The sequence below is a fragment of the Indicator indicator genome, chromosome 7 (genome assembly GCF_027791375.1).
Source record: "Indicator indicator isolate 239-I01 chromosome 7, UM_Iind_1.1, whole genome shotgun sequence".
NCBI lineage: Eukaryota > Metazoa > Chordata > Aves > Piciformes > Indicatoridae > Indicator > Indicator indicator.
This window is the reverse complement of record NC_072016.1, coordinates 26,145,442-26,168,298: the sequence shown is the minus strand read 5'-3', so window position 1 is coordinate 26,168,298 and position 22,857 is coordinate 26,145,442. Positions and strand designations below refer to the sequence as shown.

General features: G+C 37.4%; 1 protein-coding gene across 1 annotated transcript in view; it reads left to right on the top strand.

The window, feature by feature from the left end:
- The window catches only part of LOC128968212 (LIM domain-binding protein 3-like), a 73,113-nt gene that overhangs the window by 39,711 nt on the left and 10,545 nt on the right, over nt 1-22,857 (top strand). The window contains exons 3-5 of the mRNA XM_054382580.1: nt 5,207-5,282; nt 16,401-16,423; nt 19,886-20,089. Of these exons, the coding sequence (XP_054238555.1) occupies nt 5,207-5,282; nt 16,401-16,423; nt 19,886-20,089 (303 nt within the window). The remainder of the gene's footprint in view (nt 1-5,206; nt 5,283-16,400; nt 16,424-19,885; nt 20,090-22,857) is intronic.

The window sequence follows — 22,857 nt, the reverse complement described above, 5'->3', positions numbered from 1 at the left end:
GTAGTAACATTTAATGCTGTTAAAATTAATGAGCGACTTTTTTTTTTCCATGGAAAATGAAGCAAGGTACCAATGTCAGTTACTGCAATAAGTATAAATATATTCCTTAAATGGGCAGTTTAACTGAGTGGACTGCTGTTTACACACCCTGCATAAAGCATTCATGTTAGTTTTAGAAAATATCCTTGAAACTGTGGATCTATGCCAAGGCTTTAAAGGGCAATTAAGTTTTCATTACAAGATTCTACTTGAGGATTAGAACTGTTCTCAGAGTGCACATCACTTCCTACTGTTCCCCCCTGCCCCACCCTGCCAAATACCAGATTAGAGATGAGATTAAAAGTCATTGTTTCAATAGACTGAGAAATACTATTTGGATGAACTAAAGATAATCTTCATTTGAATCCTTTCACATGTTATATTTCACTCACCATGGAAAGGTTAAGAGGAGTATCACAGACACATCTCACCAGAGTTAGTGGGCTGATGCGACCTGCCAAATACACGACAGTTGTAATCTTTCAGACAGTTACTGGTTGCATTCTGCAATGAGAAAATCAATACATAACGCACAATGTTGTGGCAGGCAGGAAGGTCAGAATGTATTAGGGCTGGGAGCTTTTCTTATTGATTAACATTGATTAGTGTAAGCATGGCCATATCAAAATGTAAATTACACACTTGAAGCTAATTGGAGTGGATGACATAGTATTTTTAAGAAGTGGAGCGAGGTATTGTTCAATCAGTTAAAATACTAAGGCTTAACAAGATCAATCTTGTAATGTGTTATCTATGCATGTGACATTTGTAGTTTCCTTCAGATCTTTTTTACTGTGGTGGTTCTTATGTACCCGCCACTATAAAAGCTGTCAGACCTCATTCTTTTTTTTCTCCACAAATTCTTAAGCACTGGTGGCCCCGTTGTTTCTTACAGTGAGAACAGAAATACACCAAGGTCCATTTAGCCTGAGTTTCAGGCATCCTCAGAGGCTGGCTGCCTCTTTGTGTCTGTGCTCTCCTTGGCTGGTGTCTGTTGCAGCATGGCAGAGTGATGCTCTACAGCAGTCTCTCTCCATTGCTGTTCTGAAATCTGTACTTGGATGACTTGCACCCTTGAGGAAGTTGTTAAGCCAAGTGTTCCAGGACTGCAGTGAATCCTGATGATTAGGGTAGTCTAAGTCTTGGGTACACTGTCTGCATGGCAAGTGAAGATTAAACCAGGGAAATCACTGTGAATCACTTCATGTATTTTTCAGCTAAAGGACTTAGTATAAATATTTGACACTTGATTCTCTTTAACATCTCTCAATCAATATAATAATGAAATCGTTAATGATAAATAACTATGCTGAGGTTTCAAGTGAGACAGTGTATTTGAAGGTTATGTACCATTAAGCTTTGATCCCTCTCTGATAATTTTGAAGGTATTTCAACCTCTCACTTCCGATTCTGTAACACCATTCTCTGTAGCTAGGCAATCCACGTTCTGCACTTAGCCTATTTATTATGGAGGTGAGAATAGTAGCTTCCTATTTATAATCAATATCTCTTTATATATTTCTGAGTATTTGAAAATACTCTGGTTTTGCCTGCACTGTGCTGAAAGTACCACTTCTATTAATCTTAATGTTTCTCCAGTCATTTTAAAGCAGGATTTGAGAGGGACATCTGATGCTCTTATCTGATCAATCAAAGCAGAAAGTAAAAGGAACCCCTGTCATCCCTCCAATAGAACCCTGTTTCAGCCTAGTTAAAATGCATTTCACTTGTGCATTCTGTACTATTCAAACTGTTAGTATGGCTAAATAGAAAAGCTGTGCAAAACTTGTAATGAGATCTGAAGCCAAACGTGAATTTGTATTGGCTTAACATTAAAAGTTCAGGTAAGTAGCATTGTGGTTATAATATATGGATGAATGGTCTCAAGCAAAACTAGTAAAATATCATTAAACTTAAACAGCTGTGTGAGATTTGAATGATAATGCAGTGATGTCAACAAGGTTTTGCCAGCTGTATAACTGAGTGGTCTGTTTGGTAAATTAGCATTAAAGCAAGCCCATTATCAAAATTTTCTTATTATTTTATTATTATTTAGAAACAAAACTTGAAATAATGGGTTTTTAACAGTGCAGATTGTAATATCTCTACATACAAATTAAATCCACAACAGCATAAGCAAGTTCTGTAAGTGGATGAAATTTCCTGTGGATGAACCCACATTCCTTCATGGTAGTGATAACAAGAGGAAAAGCTTGAAAATGGTTTAAAAATCATGCAAAGGCAGGAAGAAGAGCAAGAAAAATAGCCTGTATGAAAACAAGATGTCCATGCTCCATGGAGGTTAAGTGTAGAACTTGTTATGAATGTTAGGAGAGTGCCAGGCATGCAGTCAACATCCATATTTACTACTCTGGAGAACTGTCACACACAGAGCAGAGCTGTAGATACACTACCAGAGCCTCCCCATTTGCCCATAGGAGCTGCTGGGATGGAGGAATTCTAGGGTTGTATGGAGTTAACTAAGAGGAGGTGGAGGCATCTGTAGCCAGTTACTTCATTCAGGAGGGAAAAGGCTGGAAGACAGATAAAAAGGCAGACTGGGGGAAAAAAAAAAGGGGTGGTATTTATCAGGGAGGGACAGCAAGAGTTAAGAAGATGCAATAGGCACTGTGCAGATGCCACAGAATTAGAAAGTATCAAAGAGAGACCAGAATAGTAGAATTTACTTCTTCAAAATTTTGTAACCCGTACCCCTTTTAAGAAATCTCAGCTTTACACATACCATCTCCAGTTCCTTTCCTTCACAGAATCACAGAATCAACATCTCCACAGCTTCTTCCCTTGTCCTTTCCCTTTGTGGCTGCCCCTGACTCAGATCCCTTCTAAGGGAAAACAGGTAGTTTATATTTCCAAACCATAGAGTTTTGGGGTTTTTTGATCACAGCTTCCCTTTCGGTTAGTGCCATTTATGCACAAGAAGTTTTGTCCTTATATTGCTGTGGGTATGATGAGCATTAGGTCTGTAAAGCCTAATTGCCTGTCCTGCAATCTGAGTGCATCAAATGCAGGGAAATAATTAACAAATCAGTCATCTAGCCAAATGCTGATATTTGCATTTGCCATTGATATATAGAGAGTGAAATTCCTGATGGAAATACTTTTCCATTTTATTGCAGGCATAGATTATATCCTGAGAGAGAGAAATTAGGTCTCGTCCTAGCCCCAGAATGATCTCAGTTATATTTGAAGCACTCTGAAATGTTCAGGGGTTTGGTTTTGTAATTCTCATTGGAACCACTAAGTCTATTTGTTGATGTGCCAGGCACATCTTAGAGAATTAAACCATGGTATCATGAGACTCAAGATTTTCTGTGCAAAAAATAGAAACAAGAAGAGGCTTCTGCTTGAGTGATTAATTCACTGCTTAGCTGAAGATTTAACTGACACGTTACTGATCTTAGAACTTATTAAATGGCCACCTTGACTTGACAAGCATGAGTAATATTTAGTCTGTCCCTTTTTATGTCTCTGCCAACCCTCCACAAATTGTTAGGAATAGTATGGCATTAAAATGGATATATCAGCAGCCAAATTTTTCATGCTATATTGTTTTGCATCCTGCTGCGATCACTCACTCCACTCCAGAATGACTCCAGTTCAATTAAGTGATAAATAAAGTATGCAAAATATTTTCTAAGCATTTTGAACCCTAATCTAATCTGGTTTAACACATTTCCATGCACTTGACCTCTTTTTATTTTCTAAATGTTGAAATATTTGGATACAATTACTAAGATGCTAAGTATAAATAAGTGCTTATGTGTAATAAAATGAAAACAAAAGCTTACTGTAAGAAAATAAATGTAGATTTTAGCTGCCCTGAGAATTAGAAAAGATAGATACTGACTGGTGAAGATATGAAATATAATAAAAAACACATGAAGACAAAAGAGAGATAGTATCTCTTAGATCATGTCACCTTTCTGCAAAGACAGTGTTGTTCTTCCCCAAGGAGATAGGTTAAACTGATAGTGCATCACAGAACTTTTTGGCAGCCCTTCCTTAAGCAGGTACCTCTTTTAATACATTTGACTCCTACTGAACATCTGTTGTGAGTGCAAAGATACCAGGATGGAAATCAAGCACCCTTCAGTTAAAGATATATTCAGGTAGGTGGGAACAAATAGAAATTTTGACAGTCATATCAGCAGTGCTATCAAAATTGAACTGATTTGCAAAACTACATCCATCTTGGTTCTGAGCTTCATTAAGAAGGAGGACTTGTATTGAGGGAGAGGGGAGGTGTGTCTGTGGAATAGAGAAGTTAAAAAATACCAGAATGATGTATTTGCTCATCATTGGAAAACTATTTTGTGATTTCAGTTTGAAATGAGGTTTTTCTTTCTAGTTTTAAGTTTGAAAATGTAAAAATAAATGTCTAAAATTTTTTTACAGTTACTGTTTCAGAAAAACTCTTGATGGAACATTTCAGAATCAAATACAAAATCGTCACAGTGAAATTGGGCTTTCATCCTCATAGGCCTTCTAAGCAAGTACTCTTCCTAAGTGTTGGGAGTAAAATCATTTTGCAATCAATGGATTAAAATGTCAGCTGGACACTTATGATTACAATAGCACCATTACCACTTGTAAAGCAAACTTGTGTAGCTGGAGGATTTGATTCATCTAGCAAAAGAGGAATGGGGAAAAAAACCCCACCATGTTCTGAACTTGCAGATGTTTTTCCCTGAGGGGTAATGGCTCTTATGTAATCACTTTCATTCCACAAATTGACTTTACCCCTTCTGCCCTTTTCTCTGGTGCAAGCCTCTGCTAAATCTAGCAAGCCTCATCATCCTGTTTTTAAATATCAAAGCTGTAAACATCCAAGGCAGAGTTCTGTAGGAATCTCATTGTTTTAAACTGGCATCTTGAAACCTCAAAGTCAGTGTGAAATAAAAATCTTGGTTGAATAGCACTGTGAAAGACAAATGTAGCTTATCAGTAATGTGGAAGAAATACAGCTTTCTCATATAATCCTCTGTGGTCAGGTAATGAGAGAGGAAAACCAGACATGATGTTAACTAGTGAAAGTTTAGACTGTTTAGAGCTGTCAGTGCTGATGAAGCAGCATTTTTTGCATCAAATTAGAGCTGAAAAATAGGAGTCCAGAATGTTAATCTCTTTTTTTCTTTTGGATCCCCAGATCTAAACGTCCAGTGCCAGTTTCAACCACGGCACCTAGAATTGACTCTCCCAGGGCTGTAATTCCCCACCAGCAGGTATGTTACACACTTCTCCTTAGCCAAAGATAATACAATTTTTATCTGCAGTGAAGGTTCATACCTACCACAGAAAATAGCTTTTCCCCACCCGAAAAAAAAGTAAACATTGAATGAATGCACAAGCAGCAAAGCTGCCACAATTCAGTGTCTTAGTGATCTGTATTTTGTGAACTTCTGATAAGCAGAGCCAAAGCATCCAGGTATCCTCTGAGATATGATCTAGTCTAACCCATTCTGAGCTGTGTGTTTTCATCTAAGATGCAAGAGGCTACCAAAGCTTCTCAAAATAAACATTTGCTTTTGTAGATACTTGGGGAAAAAATGTCAGACTGTGTCTCAGTGTATCCAAATCCTGACTTCAACTGAAAAGACACTGAATTGGAAAGAGGACATCAGGACATTTGAAAGCTTGCATCATATTGCATTCTTGTCACGTTATTCAAAAGACAGAAGAATAAAACATAAAGAGGATAAGTAAATTTAAAGAATATCAGGAAGTGGCAGAGGAAATGGATGGCTTGGTTTCTGCTGTCAAAGCTCATCATCTTCCATAAAATAAATGTTCATATTAGAATAAACAGCATTCATTGACTGTACCTGGCAATTCATCTGTATCTTTGGAGGCCCTGAGGAGCAAAGGTACCTGAAAGATAGCATGTATCCTGAGGCTTAAGTGCTGGGTAGGACAGTTGTATTGCTGATGTGTTTAATTGGTAAATGGGGAGGAGGTAAAGTTCCATTGCTGCAACGTTATCCCTTCTCTGAGTACCAGTTTCATCCCTAGCACACAGTATAAATAAGAAACACTGAAGTTCAAAATACACGGGGAATTAGGTGGTTTGGCAGTTCCACTGTTTGGCAATTCTGACTTCCATAGATTAATTTTAAGTAATTTTCGTAAGTGCCATGCTTTCCAAATTCAGAGCTCAGAAGGTAACATCATCCCTGTAACTGCTGCAAATGTGTTCAGACTAACAGAAGAGAATGTACATGAGGAGAATAATTTGATTCAGTTCTATTTTGTCAAATTGGAAATTAACCTGTCAGGCCGTTTATTAGTTGAGACAGAAATAATGTTATTTCACTCCAGATCTTGTAAATTTTTTTGTCAAGGGAGGATGAAATTAAGAATTTATATTGCTCAGAGTTGTTTCTGCTTATATCATGATTCTATAGAAGTTATCTTAGAGTAAGTTATTGGAAGAGACACCCAACAGTACTGTGAAATTCCTAGAACAAAACCAATGTATTATTATTTTAGTTAGACTGGTATTTGACTGCACGAGGAAAGTAATAGGGACAGGAAGGGAAGAGAGAGTACTTTCCCTCAAGAATGACACAAGGCATCAAGTAGACATGCCTCTTTAGAGTTATTCTGCAGCACAAGACTGACAACTGCCTTTAGCCTCTGCAGAGCTGTAACAAATTTGTCTACTTCCTCCACAGGCACCAAAAAAAAAAAAAAAAAAAAAAAAGGCTTTTATGCATTGAATTTTCTATTAGGTGCATTTCTTCCCTTGCAAGTGGCAGTTTTTAAATTACTGCCATAGGTATTCAAAAGCATTTACCACACAAAATATTTTTCTTCCTTATCTGCCCTATAGAAAAGTTAATTCCACAGACTACATTTGTTTTTTAAGGTGCTAAATTGCCTTCAGCTTGAAAGCTATGAAGTCCATTTAAATTTTGACCCTTCAGAAGGAGATGAGGGTCAAAAGAGCATGTTGTCTCACACCTGAGCTTTCTGTGCATCAATGCTTACAAAAGGTTTATAGGAGCTGTTGCAGGCAGCCTGTTCTGAATGGGCTACAGGCAGTACTTGCAGCTAGAAAATAGATTTACTGGAACAATGTTTCTGGAGGTAAAGGGTAGCATCTAGGACAAGGTGTGGTTGGAAACAGGATATCTATCAATATTCATAAGTCCTCTTAGGTGCAATGCAATTGGCACAGCGGTAGAGTGGTGGGGAGCTTTTGCAGGTCAAGAGGAGTGATGCTTGTGTCACTGGTATAAACTAGGAGACAGTGATTTTTAACTGAAGAAAGGTTCTTTCAGGGTGGTTTGAAAGGGAATGGAAGCATTGAACCATTCAGGAAGTCTCAAACTCCAGAATATAAATTCTTCACCAATACAAACAGTGGTATGGGGATGTTGCAGTCAGGTATGTTACAATAAATATGCTTTAAAAATTGAAGTTTCTTTGCTTGTCACTTTATTATTTTCAGTAACAGTAGCAGTGAAATGAAGAATTCAGTGACACATAGGCAGAAGCTGTCACCTCCGTGTCACTGCTTGACAGTGTTTATACTGATGGTTCATGTGAAATGAATTCTATTGCATTTTAAAAAACAGGAACAGAACTGCATTGCAAGACAGTCACAACAGTGTTGTCCTCAAACACTGAGAGAAGTTTTTCTCACCTTTATCTAAGTCAAGGTTAAGGCATGGCAATGTTAGCTACAAAACCTGCATGTGCAAATTTGGTGCCTAGTTTAAACCATAAATTCTCTTGTACATAATTGCTGATCTGATTGCAGCTTCCACTAATTTTCAAGCCTGTTTTTCTTCTTTGGCTGCTATTGTAATGAGTTTTTTTGTGTTTTAGAAAAACAAGGGAGGTATAAAGCTCCCAGAGTTCTTCACCAGGATTGAAATTTTTCTACATCCTTTCTTGGGTTGACCAGTGTTACAGAAAATAGAGGTTCTTCGGCTGTAACTATGGCATCAACTGAGGTGCAGGGGTATCATTGGAAATAAGAGTTGACATGATTTGCAGTTTCACTGTTTCCTTACCTTACTCATTTAGTCAAGTCTTTTGCAAAGATGTGGCATAGCTGGAAGGAAAGACACAACTAATGCTGAAAGCATTCAAATAACAAGAAGAGTAAGCATGAGTCCAAGGGATAAAAGTAAGCTATCATGGGTTTCCCACAGCTTTTCAGGGGAGAGAGAAATACAGAGGAAGATTCAGCTCAGTGTCATTCAAAATGTTCAGGCTGAAGCTTTAAGGCTAAGCACAGCTTTAACACTTGTCCCTTTGCATAAAGCTATTGAGATATCCTTTTTAATATATGTTGTTTATGAAACAGTACAGAGCACGCTTATTTCACAGTCCCAGTGAGGATCTCTCATAATGCTTATGATTTGTTTCCTGCCAAATCTGGGAACTTGTGTGGCTAAGGGAAAAATAGATGAAAAGATTACAGACTTTTTAAGTAAAGCATGGGATGGAAAAGCTGGGTGAGACAAAAGCTATTTGTCAAGATATCTTTGAGCAGAGTTGCTTAATGGCATGATGCCTTCATTTTCTTCTTTCTGTAAAAATTTTAAAGCAACAACTACTTCTTGAGCATGTTTGAGGTCAAATTCATTAGTATAGTGTTTAAATTGTTCTCCCATAAGCACAAAAGGTGACTAAAGACTGTAAAGTCATAGCAATAGTTAAATAGAACATGGGCTGTCAAAGGAAGAGGACCTGAAAAGCTAGTATTGTCTTCCAGTGTAAATTTGTTTCTAACTTCTCTGATACACAAGAAGGTAGTTTCCTTTCATAGAAACTCAGTGTTTATAAAGAAAGGAATAACAGTATTTCAGAATGGAAATTGAGCAGGTTCATAGCTTACTTCTGTTCCCAAATGTTTGAAAATCCTCTACATTTATCAGTTTTTCATCTCATTCACTGACATTACACTGGGAAATTAAAATGCACTTTTCCCCTCGTAGTTAATGATTACTGCAGGATCACAGCCATCTTTCTCGTGGGGAGAAGCCCATATTGCTCGGTGTCAGAGCCTCCTCTTCTGGTCGGCTGAAGGGTAGCATGAGACTTCCATAGTTTGAAGTGATAGCTTGCTTTTCAGCCACAGAGACTGAAACAGAACGGGATGAGAGAGATGGGAAACGGGAACGTTTGTTAGTATTGGCTGAATTTCATATGGTGTAGTGCTAAAAGCCCCACTACTGCTCAGTATTAGAAATTTGACCTTCACGTTCAGAAATGGTTTCATAAATGCTGCATTGATCTGTTTTTTGCCACTGAACCGGAGGGAAAAAGGTAATCTAAAATATCCTACCAGGGATAAATTATAAAAAGAAACAACTAAAGGTCGTTATTGGAGAGGAATTCTGTACAAGAAGTTATACAGCTGTTCTCTCAGACACTTTCCATTTCATCCCTTTCACACCAAACTGAGGAAAATAAACTACCTTGAACACCATCTCAAAATGGATAATGGTAAACTGGCACTGCTAGGTTCCTAAGGAATTCTTGTGCTGAGTTACCAGCACATTGCTATTCCAGCTAGAAACTGTTTATTACTAAGAAAAATGCTCTCAGTTCATTTTATCTGCCTTATATTTTTCATTCAAAACATTTTGAGTGTAGTTAATGTTATGATTAATTATATCTTTAAATTTTAAGGTTATTTTGCAATTAATTTTAATTAATCAGTCCATATTGTCTTTATTTTTTTCAAATGTAATTTCCCTAAACTAATATGCAGTTTAGAAAAATTCAAGAGTAGATTACAAAATATTTCTGTTTCCATGGCACCTTAGTATCAAAATCAGTTCATTTAAGTAGTGGTAACCAATACTAGCAAAAGAGTAAAATCAGAAGCCAAATTATTCTCAGGCCTATTTCCTGGAAGGCTGTGAGAGAGAAGTGTGTAAGATGTTAAAAATGGCAATTGAAGCAGTGCCAGCCCAAATGAGGCAAAATGTCCCTGCAAGCCACCACCTGCTTCTGTATTTGCTTTCATTAAGGGCAGGTTGTGGGCTCCATCTCTTCTTTAGGGTAACTTCCCCTGCCTGGCCCTGTCCCACAGAGCTGCACAGCAGCATGCTGCCAGTGCTACTGGTGGGCCTCTTAACTGTGAAAATCAAGAAATATGGATACTAATTATGGCTGCAGCTCATTTAGGTCCAGAGGGAGAGGATGAAGTGTTCCTTTTCCTGTAGCAAAAATGATGTAGACCAAGTTGAAGCCAGGATCTTTTGAGATAAACTACAAATTGATATTATGGCTCTAGAGAAATCTGTGAATTGCCAACCATTCAAATAATTTATTGGGTACCTCAGCTATAGATATTTTTTTATTCAAAGCATAATTACAGAGAAACAAAAATTAAGAATAAAACTACTTTTGAAGCTATATGGTTTACTGAGGGTAAACGTAGAAAATTCCCACCTGAAAGTGAAATTTTTATTCCTTTGTGGTAAAATTGTTCATACTCCAGGTAGGCAGACTTCCAAAAAATGATCACACTGCCAGTAGCTGGAAGGAAAGGAGTTTCACTAATCTGCATTAATAGTAAATAATTTATGAAACTGGAGTATAGTACTGCATTTCTCCAGGGTGAGGTTTTGGTAGAATGTTTCTAATTTGAGCATCAGCACAGGTGTCTATGGGTATATAGCTATTTTAGGAGAGATTCATGTGACTTCAACTAAGATAATACATCCTGATGTCCTACTTAAGAATATTATCTGTGACATGACTGTAGGATCATTCATTCATCATCTACATACTCATGCACATGTTCCTTCCACTGGAAATGAGACAGAAATTATGCAGAATAGAAGCATCCTATCTGTTGAGCAGTACCTGTTCTCGAGTCCTGTTGGTCTATCTGCTAACCATGCTGCATGGCCTAATTAGCATGAACCAGAGCCTGTGAAAGGAGTGCAATGTGTGGACTTCTGTAACTTCAAGTGTACTTGCGGAAAATAGAATGCTGTGGTTTAGAATCATTATGTTCTTGTAATAATGGCATTGGCTTTTATGTTTGTATATTATCTCAAACGATGTTGACCTTAAAATGTCTTTTTAAAAATTCTTAATTAGCCTAGAAATTAATGGACAGTGTTGCCTTTATATGAAATTATTGCTATGATGTTGACTAGTACAAATGCTCTTTTAATGTTAAGCTTTATTTGTTGATTTCAACTAAAACCCAGTTAAAAAAAAAGCTTGAGTATGTTTTGCTTTCTTTATTTTGAAATAATGCATTTCTTTCTTGAAAATCTTCTGTTTAAGGTTGGATGCTTTGGTCCCAACCTATTTAATGCAAGTTTATCAATATATTTAGAAAGCAGTAATTGCAGATACATTATGTTTGCATGTTTTCTATGATTGCTCTTTTCTTTTTTTCTTTTCTTGGCCTGCATGTTTGCTACTACAGGAACCTGCTTGGGAAATCAATGGCAACAGAACAACCTTGAATCCTCTAACTAACACAGCGACTGGGCCTATGGGTAGTATTTTAGCAACCAATGGAACGTTTTCAGGCTACCTCAACAAGCAAGAGATCAGCTTTTCAAATAGCTCTTCCTACTTAAAGACTACTACAGTTAGATCTTCCATGTCCTCTCAGTCTGTGACTCCTGACATGTCACCTGCAAAAAGTAATCTAGGTTCAAAACAAAGCCCTATATTGAGTGGTGGCAGTAGTGCTGTGAGCCCTTCAAGGCAGTATAACAACCCTATTGGGCTTTACTCAGCAGAGACTCTAAGAGAAATGTCTGAGATGCATAAATTAAGTCTCAACCGAAGGGCTTCGGAAGGTGGACTTCCTAGAGGGTAGGTAACATGGTAAAATGTTTACTATTTCAATAAGTGATGAACGTACTGAAAAATGAATGTAGTAGTACCTACTCCATTGTGCATTTGTCTGTTATTGATGATTAAGGTCTTGAACAATCATTAAATTTTTCCAGTACCCCACAAAACATGTACACAGGACTGTTACAGAATAACTCTTGGTCTTTGGTGTCTGCATCACAATATGCATTGGCAGTAGCCACCAGAAAATGAGGAGGAACATTGTGACTGAAGCAACTGTGATCATTCTGGTGTTTAGCAATTTAAACTAATGCATGTAGTAGTCTTAGAGAACCAAGTATCACTGTTTGCCATTACAGAAACTGCTGTAAACCAGATGTGATCTTTGGTACTTTCCTAAAGAGAAGTTGCTTTAAACATCAAATCTGTCATGCTAGTCCATGAGAGTGTCCCACTATAATTCCTGCCTTTTCTGTGCAAAATGAGTCTGAAGTACAGTATTTTGAATCCTTAGTTTGAACATTGTCTTTCTCACATCCATTAGCTTTGCTCTTAACTTGTATGTAACAAGGAATGATCTCTAGGTACAAGCTAGATAGCTTGATCCCATGCTGTCAAGGTTTTCAGTGTCAGTGTGTTGCAGATTAACTATTTTAATAGTAGGTCTGTGAACTGAGGGGCTTGGACTATAGTACATGAGAAAAAAGCAATGAGAAACAGGTTTTCCTATTAATTTTTATTTTGCCTTCATTTATTAATTTGCAAACAAATCTCTAATTTGTTTATTTGAAATGAAAATAAATTTCTTAGTGTGAATATGGGGAAAAGTGTGAATATGGGAAAAAACTAGGGACTGGGTTATATGAGGAAAACCAGAAAATTCAGAGAATCCACTCAAGGTCAGATAGCAAACGCATATTTTCTAGTACTTTATATCCAGTTGCCGAAGCTCTTTGCAAGCGTAAAACCAGTGGTTTTCAAGTTGTAGCAAAGTAAGGGTATTTTACTGTTATAAGAGAATTTATACTTGTTCTAGGTGAATCAAGCAGTTTGGATGATTCATTGCAACTCCCTTGAGCACTTTGCGTTAACAGTCCTAATTAACTTACCTGAAAAAACCTATCCTCCCTTCTCATACTGGGTAATTAAGAAACACAATTAGTGTTTAAAAGAAAATAATTTCAAGTGGTAAGCAAGATCAGCAAAATAAAACTCAGAATGCTTCTCTCAGTTAACAATTTTCTTGAGGAAAACTAACCCTTGTCTTATTTCAGTACTCCGAGTTTCCTGGGAGTATGTCTCACTGCCTTCCTCCCATTATCTTCACAAGCCTCCTTAACATCTGCAAGGATGAGAGGGAAGGGGCTGTACTTTGGATGGCTCAGCATTCTGACTTTTTTTTCTTATCAAAATGACGATGCAGCTGCATCTGTCACTTGCCAAAGTCAGTGTGAACCATTGATTCCAGAAGGCACTGTGATAGGACTACATAACAGGACAGTGATTGTTGGGGTGCAAAAAAGCTATACCTGCAGAAGACACTTCACTGTTTTCTTTCTGCTGGTTTTCCGTATTTTATGTCTCCTTTATATGGAGTCCACAAGGTTTTACCTTAGAGCAATCTGAGGTTTGTTTTTTTTAGTTTGAACAAAATTTTAGGGAATTGCTATCTCCCTTTAATATCTGTAGCAAAGTTAACAAGAAATCACCTAAGTGTTCTGTCAAAAAAAATTTGTCCTTTATCCTGCAGCTGAGAAACAACCTCAAAAGATAAAGGAGCCCAGAGCTGCTGAGTACATGTGTCTCTTTAGGTAATTCCTCTAGGGTTTAGAGAAGTGTGCATCTTCTGTTTACATGCACAGAAAAATCAGACTTCAATAATCTGTGGAGAGTAACATGGAACCTGTAACTACCTTGGGCCTTGATATCTCCAAGGCAGTCTCAATCTTGTTGTGGATATGTGTGAAAGAGTGCATAAGCAAGCACTGTGAGCTCTGCAGTATCAGCTCTGGACTTTGTTGGGGACATTCTTATCTTAGAGTACAACATGGGATACTGTGTAAAATTTGGTACTCCAAAACTGTGAATTTATTATGCATTCATGAACATGCACTTAGCATTGTGGTAAAAGCTGCAAAAAAACTCATACTTGGGGGTTGATCTTATGGTATATTTTATATCTCAATTTGGTGTCCTTTTCTCCAAGTTGTTTAAACTTAGTTGTGTGAATTACTGTTAGAAGTTTAGCTAAACCCTTTGGGGAATCCTGTCAGAAAGCTAAAATTAATTTTGAGATAATTTCCTTGATCTGCAAAGAATAATAAGGCAACTGTTTCTTTGATACACATTTATATTAAAGCTTTATCACCCTGGCCTAGGGTGAAAAATAGAGGTGTCCTGCAAAGAGCATGGAACCTGATGTGCTGAAAGCTCTGGAAAGGGGAGTATTACTAAATATGAAGAGTGAGTCATAGCTTATAACACGTGGCTCTTTTTCATTCCAGTGTAAGTTATTTTTCACGTTGTAGGTCAAGGGCAGTAAATACCTGTCCGACAAGTACATGCTAGGTGGCTTGGGTTACCAGCTTCCTACTGAATGACCTCTGTGAGCAGCAAGTTGGGTGTTCCATACATATCTGTATTTAGAATCAAGATAAAACAGTGTGTGGTCCTAAACTAGAGAGAATTTTCTCATCAGGTACTAATAATAAGATGAAGTAAAGCTTTACTCTATTTGCAGGAAGCTATAGTAGCTTCCTCGCATCTATAAATTCTTACTGAGACATGTGGCTGCTGAGCTCTTTCTTAGTGTGCACACATAAGGATTTTTTAATTCGAATATATTTTATATGAAAATAAGTCATTCCTCTAATGAAGGTGTATTTTCAGGCAGTAGTTCTCCCTGTAAAATACTACTTTATATGTAAGGCAGAAGCCTGGATTAGCAGATTAAAGGAGGCATTAGAGTCCACTTCAGAAAATGATACTATTACACTGTGTTTCATTGTAAGTAAGTGCCCAGCTGTCCTTCACATACCTAAAATGGATATAGGATCACTCATGTGCTTACAGGCTACAGCATGTTCCTAATATATCTCTACTGGTTCCTGTAAAAAACGATATATTTGGCTTAATGTAGGGTTTATAAACTTAGAAGAATATTCTCAAATCCCAGTGTCTGAAGAACGGGAACAGCAGAAGGTGATCTGTGATTGCTTTTCCATGGAAGTGCAGACGTGCAAAGCCTTTACTGCATCTTTGGCTCATTAGAATGTTTTTTGTCACCAGTATCAGCCAATGCAATAGGACTGTATGTAAAAAGAAGGAGTAACAGCCAAGATTCTGCAAAAGCAGAAGACATTTGCACTTTGAATGTCACTGTAATAGTATGACATTGCTTTCCAAGTATTTTGTATCAATTCCAGATCCAGCAATATTACAGGAGCAAGTTGGAAGGTTCACTACCCAGTTGTGTCAACAACATTTTGTGCAGCTAAATAAGAAGAAGTATTTAACAACTGATCCTTGACTCTCCTGCTTTTTATTTTGTGCAAAATATGATTAATTACTTTTCATCATAAAAATATAAGAGCAAATTATAGGTATTCCAAGCTTTGAAAAAGCTAAGTTAAAATAAATGCCATAGCCAGTTACTGCTGTTCGTGCAACCACGAGTTATTAGCAAATAATACAGTATTCCAGTTTGAGCACACTATCTGTTCATCACTCCCAGGTTTGGGTCACATAAGGCCTACCCTGAGTTTTGTGTTGTAGTTTTTTTTGAATTAGAGTACAAGCTGCTGTCACTTCTTGTTTATGCAGTTAACATAGTGCTTATTTTCATGATGTGTTCATACCAGATGGAATATGGTATACTGATATGGGCATACAAAAAAACTCATAATGCATGGATGTGCTTCATTTCACATGGAGTAAGTAAGAAATGACTATTCCAAAATTAATTGGCTTACACCATTGTTGGCATAATGTAGGTACAGTCAGATTGAGGCCAATAGTTTGTTAAATACAAAGGAATTTTCCTTAGTTTTAGGTTGTAAACATCTACCGATATATTCCTTGGATATACTTCGGCATGTAAAAGACCAAAAAGTCCATCCTGTAATATTAGTTCTGAGGATGGCCTAAGGAGAACAGACTTCATCCTTGAATATTTAGTGTCTGAGGGAAGAATATAATCTCTGCCACTCATTTGCTATTTTGAGATGAGAATGTACTCTGCAAATGCTTCTTCCCTGTACACTTTGGTAACAGTACTTTTAGGGCTGCACAGCAATAAAATTGTGTTCAAGGCTCAGCCAAACTTCCATGTTACCCTACTAAATCCCAGTGGATCAACCATAATCCCTACATTTTTTCCTTTCTTAAGCATATTGGGGGTTTCAGGCATACATTTACGTTTTATTCTTATTTGAAATGGTCTGAAAGAAGCGTTAGTAAGTCTTTGTAATACCTGTTGCCCTTTTCACTCTAAAAACTTTTAACTGTTTTCGTGGTTCGTTTTGATGTTGTTTGTTCTCTTTCTCCTCTTTTAGGTCGTAACCAACACTGCTGCCAAGTTAGTATCACTTCTATATAGTGCCAAGTATTTGTGTTATGCTGTATGTGTGAAGATTTGTTTTCTGGGTTAGCATGATCCCTTGTGTTTCTGCTGTGGCTGCTTGCAAGTGGAAGTACTTCTAAAAAGATCTTACTGGTATGGCAAGCATCATGGTCTGCCACTGGTGTCCAGTGGTGCTGCCTTCTAAGCACACAATGTGTTCAGCATTTCTTGGTGATGTTCTAATGCTGCAAATGGAGTCAGCATCTGAGCTTGCTCAGCACTTGCAAATGCTGTCAGATTTTTTTGTCTCTACAGTCCAGGTTTAATTCCTTCTAACTCTTTAAGTAGCATTCATGCTTTCCGGACTTAAGCAGCATTATCTGATCCTTTTTTTGTGTATTATTAAGTGATGCATTTTTAGCCTCAGCATTAAATTACTTTCCAGACTCTTACTCCACTAAAATTCCTGTTTATGTTGGTCTGAGATACTGATATGGAAAAGTTCTAAAAGGTAGTTTGCCTTAGTAAATATATTGGCCAAACAAGAAGCAACTATTGATTTGAAAATGCAGTTGATCTGCTTTGTTTAGTGAAGTTCGCAGAGTCCTCACCTTTGATCTTTGGTTTTCTAAGGGCAGAGGATTGTCTCTAAATTCCCACTTTCTGAACTGAATATTGTCCAGAAATTGCTGGAGAGACTGTCTTAAATTCAGCATAAAATAAATCATTATATCAGTTAAATGTCAAATTTAACCTGACAAGAGAAGATGAGAAGTAGTAGAATAGTTACAGTTGAAATAATATTTAATACATATGATTTATACTGATATGACATTCTCTGTTGATTTTAATGCGGTGTGGGTGCGAGGTCATGCAAATAATGTAACTCGTTTGGAGTGAGGAAACTCCAGCCAATTTCCATTGAAAGTTATTCTGTTACAATTATCTTGGTAAACAGAAGCTACGCTACAAGGGGATTTTTGCTTGGGGTTTGTTTTACCTGATCCTTTCCCAGCTTGGTAAAAAAATCCTGTTCGTGTTGCAGAAGTGCTCCAGCTTTCTCTAGGGTCTGAACTCTGCCACTTTGTCTTGGTGCACAGCACCCTGTACAAGCACTAATATCTGGAGTTATAAAGAAAACTCAGTTGAAAATCTGTAGGCTTTTCTGTTGTTTTGGGGAGAATTCTGTTATCTTTAGTGAAAGTTTTGCCTTGGTATGTGAAATGTTACTAAAACTTCTTGAAGATGTCACTAAAACTGTTCAAATACAAGTGAAAGCCTAAATCCGTTAGGACTGTTAAGGCTAAGATTACTAACTTTTGTTCTTGTAATTGATCGTGGAAACCAATTGCTTTGAACTTTAGTCTTTAAAAGTGGCATATTTAACCTTTGTCTTTTCATTCACATGGTCTTCTTAGATCTTGCATTTAGACTCTCTTCAATACTTCTAAAACTGTCAGGGAAAGAGAACACTAAACTCAAGATCTTGAGGACATGTGTACTCCTAAATGTCACATGGTCATTTAGGGTATTACAAAGAGAAGAGATACCATTTTAAAGTAAGGCATGTGTGTACTAAGTCAAGAGTATAACAACCTGCACCCCTCTGCATACCACCCTTCAACAGATGACCTAAGAATAAGAATAAGAATAAGAATAAGAATAAGAATAAGAATAAGAATAAGAATAAGAATGCTGTCATAGTTGATGAATAGTTAATGGTAGACATTTGCAATGTGAAAATGTCTTTGCAAAAAGATGATTTTCACTTTTTGAATGCATTATGTGGTTTCCCACTTCCCTCCCTTATAATGTTGATGCCTGTAATCAAGAGGATGTTGCTGTAATACAGCATGTGCATGTTTATGTCTCTGTTCCTTGAGCATGTGGCTGTTAATGTTATAGCAAGTATTTTGAATGATATCTGTCTCTCTTACCGTCTGTCTTCAGTCAGGGCATCCCACCAAACAAAAGGCTGAAAACATAGTGGAATCCTTTGACTGCATTCAGAGGTGGCACAATCAGCTTTGATAGTCTCTGGAAGATTTAAGTCACATGACTGCGAGCTTTATTTGATATTTCCTTTTTCCACTATGCCAGGTTGAGAGTTCCAGTTTAACACTCTAACACTCTCTGTGGCTAACCCATGGCAGACAGGCACACTCAGCCCCTTGCCAACCAGAGAAGATGTTGTTCAGTCCCATGAAATAATGCAGCAAAAAATTTATTAGCTGATAAATTTATGGTGTAATGAACGGGTTTAAACTGAAAAGGAAATTTTTTCCAATCAAACAGGATTACATTTTCCAGAATTTCTTTTGGGGAGGAGATACATTCATTTCCAGCTTTTGGGCTCAGTTCAAAATTAAGCCTTTGTGAAATACCAGTTATTTTCCAAAGGATGGAATTCTCAGTTTTGTTCAGTTTGGTGAGTGTACAGAATCTATAGTGCTGGCATGCTCCTGCTGCTGGCAGGACAGGAAGAGCAAACTAGAAATCCATCTGATCTCCCAAAGGTTAAAGAAGGCACCTACTACAGTGGCTGACAGCTAAGGTTTAGCTTGGCCACCAGCTCCATGCAATACTCAGTCCTGACTCCAGGACTACAGCAATGTACAAGGTGCTACATGGAAACCATGTGCTCCTTAGCTGAAGTCTGACATTAAACTGACTTGTTCTGTTGCAATGTTAACTTGCTCATGACTCCATTTCTCAAATAAAAATCCTCATAAATGGAGCCCCTGGGGAATAGGGCAGCTCCTCTGCCAAGAGCAGTTGTCTTGTTGATTGCAGTGCAGGTTATTTTGATCCAAGACTGTGTGTTTCTTATGCTGTAGCAACACTTAGAGCTGGATGTACAGAAATTTTTGGAATACTAATTTAGTCTTTGTGAGGAAAGCTTTGAAGATTAAAAGATACAAGTACTAGATTTCACTATGATTAATAATCCATATAGAAAGTGCTGGAACCTTTTAAATAATAGAGGATCTGACATCTGTGCACCCTCTTGAACTTTATAGCGCTTTGTAAGACCCTTCTGAAAGAATGCATGGATGCAGTGAATAAACTGGAAAATCTGTGCAGTATGTATGTACACCCATGGGCATGCATATATACACGTGTGTGTATATGTTTGTATGAACTTAGCAGTGTTAGAGTAGAACTTTAATATGTGTAAGTATCACATAAAGAATTTAGGGATTTGTCTTGATTTTTTTATGCAACAATTGTTTCAGCTTTTTATTCTCTTTGCATATGTGTGAGGCAACACAAAACCATAATCCATTAATGTGGCCATCTTTTAACTGTTACTTGTTACTGATGTCTCTTGTCCTCTTACTTTTGTGGGTTTTGCGGTGAGATGCCATGAGCAGATGTGTACACTCCTCTTTTGGTGCTTTTTTCTCTCACTTAACTGTCACGCCTTTCTCCTTTCTTCTCCCTTTCCCTGATGAACCTCACTCTTGCATAACCCAGCAAGGAATTCACGGAGCGTTTCAACCCCAATGTCCTGAAGGACTCTGCCCTGTCTACACATAAACCCATTGAGGTGAAAGGCCTAGGCGGCAAGGCTACTATAATTCACGCCCAGTATAACACCCCGATCAGCATGTATTCCCAGGATGCTATCATGGATGCAATTGCAGGCCAGGCACAAGCCCAGGGTGGAGAATTTGCTAGGTAAGGTTGTTTGCTTGTGTGGAATGCTCTTTTGATGCATGATACATCTAACAGTCCCTGTGGGCACGACACGGCTGCTCTTCCTAGATTCTTTTTTTTTTTTTTTTTAGTATCTTTAATGTGAAAAGAGTAAATCAGTCCTACATGGTGACAAAATCATTTTGAGATTAAAAGGTTGGACAGTTAGAAAATGTAACATTTCTCTTATTGCTCTTTTGGTATTCTTCCTACAAATGGTAAACCCCACTGAAATATATCTAGTGCTCTGTGTATGACATTGGGTGGCTTTTCATTTATGATGACTCTGCTTTGTAATAACCACTGTATTTTCTGCATAACTCAGAATGGGGAAGGGGAGAGAAAACTTTTATTGATGCTTTGAAGAATGCAAAATATTTATTTAAGTACTGGCAACTGTTTTATTCTTCAGAATGGAGTGTTGTGCTGTATTATCCCTCTCCATAATCTGCCTATGTGTCTTAACATATCCTTTGGACAAGGGCAAAATCCATTGAACTTTAATAATTATGCTTTTCCAATGCATGTTTCTGGTAATCTTATCCACAATTGTTATAACTTAACTGTGCAATAAATGTAGTCAGGTTTTTCTCTTCTTGGGTATCTTTCTACCCTAAAAAGAATTTACCTTCTTTTCATTGACACCAAAGCATAGAAATAGTAACACACTTTAACATAGTTACTTCTCAATATGCTACCTGCAGACTTATTCAGAACATAGATGTTTTGTGTATTTGCTTGTGCAGCCTGTTACTGGCCATTTCTTTTGGTTTTTTTTCAACTATTTCCACTAATCTTGTGCACCAGTATTAGTTGCCAGTCACAACTCTCCTAATGCTGAATCCTGAACAATGCCTTTAGTACGTTTTGACCATGTTTGACCATGACTCAGTGAATCTCCACAGGCGAGACTAGACTCATATTTCCACTTAGCAAAATACAATGGAAGAAGTTCATCCTATGTGTGTTCTTGATAGTGGTCCACATCTTTCATTGGCATGGATTATACGAGACATTTTCTCATATGCTGGCATTTTCTATTAAATGGTCTAGGGATTATATAATGCAAATAGCAGTGTTTTAAAATGTTGCTTATTTAAACGATCAGATAATTAGAAAGTTTCACTACTGAGCATGTGGAACCTTTTCATTTTATAAACAGCACATGAAAAGAATCTCTCAAATGCAGTTGCAATCACAGCAGTGGCTCTGCTGGGCTGGAAAATACCATTTTTTCCCACCTGTGGAAGAGATCAAAACACAGTTTTGCTGGGAGAGGAAAGTGAAATACCCTTTATAGAAAATCCCAGATAGGATGAAAGAATTCCAGAGTGCAACTAAAACTGGAAGATCAGCACGCTTTCCAAGAGGGTTAAAGATTTGTCTTAACATGTAGAATTGTGAAGGAAAGAATCTGAATAATTAAAGAGGCTTGAATCACAAATCATAAGGTGGTAATGAGTTATATTAGTATGTACATCTATCTTGAAAAAATCCAAGTGAAAGGATATGTAGATAAAAAATAGATGTTTGTGAACTGTTGAGTCACTGCACCAGTAGCTGCAGGAGCTGTGTTAAACACTACTGGCAAAAGGCCTGGTTTGTTTGGGGTTTTCTTGTTCACGTTTTGAACATTGAATTCACTATCACATGGGTGGTTTTGAAATGAGATTATTATAGAATCATAGAATCATTAAGGTTGTAAAAGACATTTAAGATCATCAAATCCAACATAGGAACATTTTATTTGAACACATCCAGGGACAGTGATTCTACCACCTCCCTGGGCAGTCTGTTCCAGTGCCTGACCACCCTTTCAGTGAAGAAATTTTTCCTAATAGCCAACCTAAACCTCTCCTAGCGTACCTTGAGGTCATTTTCCTTCATTCTATCACTAATTACTTGTAAGTAGAGACTGGCCCTCACCTCACTACAATCTCCTTTGAGGTAGTTGTAAGAGAGCAATGAAGTCTCCCCTCAGCCTAAACAACCCCAGCTCCCTCAGCTGCTCCTCATAAGACTTGTTCTTTAGACCTCTTACCAGCTTCATTGCCTTTCTCTGGACACACTCCAGCACCTCAATGTGTTTCTTGTAATGAGGGACATCAATCCTTTACCATTAATCCTTTTGTATCAGACAGTTCTAGTGGAACATTATTCTTTGCAAATACCTCCATGACCGTGTTCTCCCCTGTAATGTTGCAAAAAAAAAATTCTTCTGCAAGATCTACTTTATAAACTACTGTTTAAGCTTTTCCTTCATTTTGGAATATGACTGCTAAGCCTAACATTTACCTGGCCCCAGAAGAAACTGATGCTTCTGTTCCTATTTGCAGTCAGATGCAGGGTTCTCTGCAAATCTACTGTGCTGTGAGCTACAGCCTGTGTTATAACTTTTTTAAAAATAAAACTCATAACACTTCGTAACCAAACAATTTTCTCAGTTGATTGTTTTCTACAATTAAGACAGCATTTTCAATCTAGATATAAAGGCAAGCTTTGTGCTGATACAACAATGCTCTACCCACTGACTGATATTGATTCAATTAAATCTGTAACTCATTTCTTTAATGTATTGCTTTCACCTCTGTGGTAATCTGAACTTTAATCTGCAGTGGAAACTGAGGATGTTCGTTTGTTTGTGTAGTTAATTAATTCTGAGATAAGATTGTCCTTAAAGCAGAAAGATTTGTATGAGAAGTTGGAAATATAAAAGCCGATCTAAAGGGCTTCTGATCTTTTTGGCAGAC